We start from the raw sequence: 1099 nt of genomic DNA on the forward strand, positions 1-1099 counted from the left end.
CTACCCTCTGCTGGAATACAACCGGAATTACTTGATATTTTTTGTATGTAATAGCTTGTTTAAACGTCATTATTTTTAATCAGTTTGATAAAATAATTCACACATGAATAAAGAGAAATATCCAATTATCCTTAAGGTGGTTTTAAAAGGAGAGGTTAAGAGTAAAATTAAAGCCTGAAGGTGTGTTGAATGCACTCATGGTGTCATCCTTTTCTTATGCGGACAGTCTTCCTCCATCCCTCATTATCAGCATCATTTTCTTCAGATGCTCCGCCGCGTTAGCTTCGACTAAACGGGGACACTTTGAGACCGCAGAGCCCTCCTGGCGTCTTTAAACTATATCATAAAAGTATGATTCTTGGCGTAAAATAATACTTAAAAGACGAATATAGACAGAAGCTTCTCTTTAGCTAGGTTAAGTTAAGCTAGTGGTTAGCAAGAGGACCGTTTCCAACGGCTGCGGCACGCGCCACATCCCAGCCGCGACAGGTCTCTAATGTTAAAACAATTTTATCAGCTCACTTTTGTCTCCATTTGGTTTTTCTAGATGCCCAGCGTGACGGTGAAGGATGTCAACCAGCAGGAGTTTGTTAAGGCATTGTCAGCTTTCCTTAAAAAGTAAGTAAAACAAAGCGTAAAGCCAGACTTTCTGTCACTAACCGCCAGTCCGTCACCCAGTCTGATGTATGCTAACTCTAATGACATAACAAACATTATGGGATGTGTTTCCTTATTTATAAATGAGGGAGGGAATATTAAAATATATATTTTTAAATAAACAAATTCTTCTTCTTCATTATTATTATTATTATTATTATTATTATTATTATTATTATTATTATTATTATTACTATTATTATTATTATTATTTCCTAAATATTTCTCTCAAAGGTTTGTTTACAAATCGAAGAAATTTGTATTTGTAGACTTTATTCTCTTTTTCCTTGTCAAAAAAGTCTGTCCATTCATCCAGTTCAATTCAGTTTATTTATGTAGCGCAAATTCACAACACCTCAACTCAAGGCACTTAAATGAAGTTATTTTTATTGTTATTCCTACATTCTAATTGATCCTAGTTATCAAACAGTGCAGTAAACTC

General features: G+C 34.4%; 1 protein-coding gene across 1 annotated transcript in view; it reads left to right on the forward strand.

Moving 5' to 3' along the window:
- Positions 1–200: 200 nt before the first annotated feature.
- LOC106960542 (40S ribosomal protein S19) overlaps positions 201–1099 on the forward strand; it is a 7242-nt gene continuing 6343 nt past the window's right edge. The window contains exons 1-2 of the mRNA XM_015053688.1: positions 201–349; positions 548–618. Of these exons, the coding sequence (XP_014909174.1) occupies positions 548–618 (71 nt within the window). The 5' untranslated portion in view covers positions 201–349. The remainder of the gene's footprint in view (positions 350–547; positions 619–1099) is intronic.

The sequence above is a fragment of the Poecilia latipinna genome, unplaced genomic scaffold (assembly GCF_001443285.1).
Source record: "Poecilia latipinna isolate Pla-1442-1.1 unplaced genomic scaffold, P_latipinna-1.0 Scaffold1193, whole genome shotgun sequence".
In the NCBI taxonomy this organism is placed as follows: Eukaryota; Metazoa; Chordata; class Actinopteri; order Cyprinodontiformes; family Poeciliidae; genus Poecilia; species Poecilia latipinna.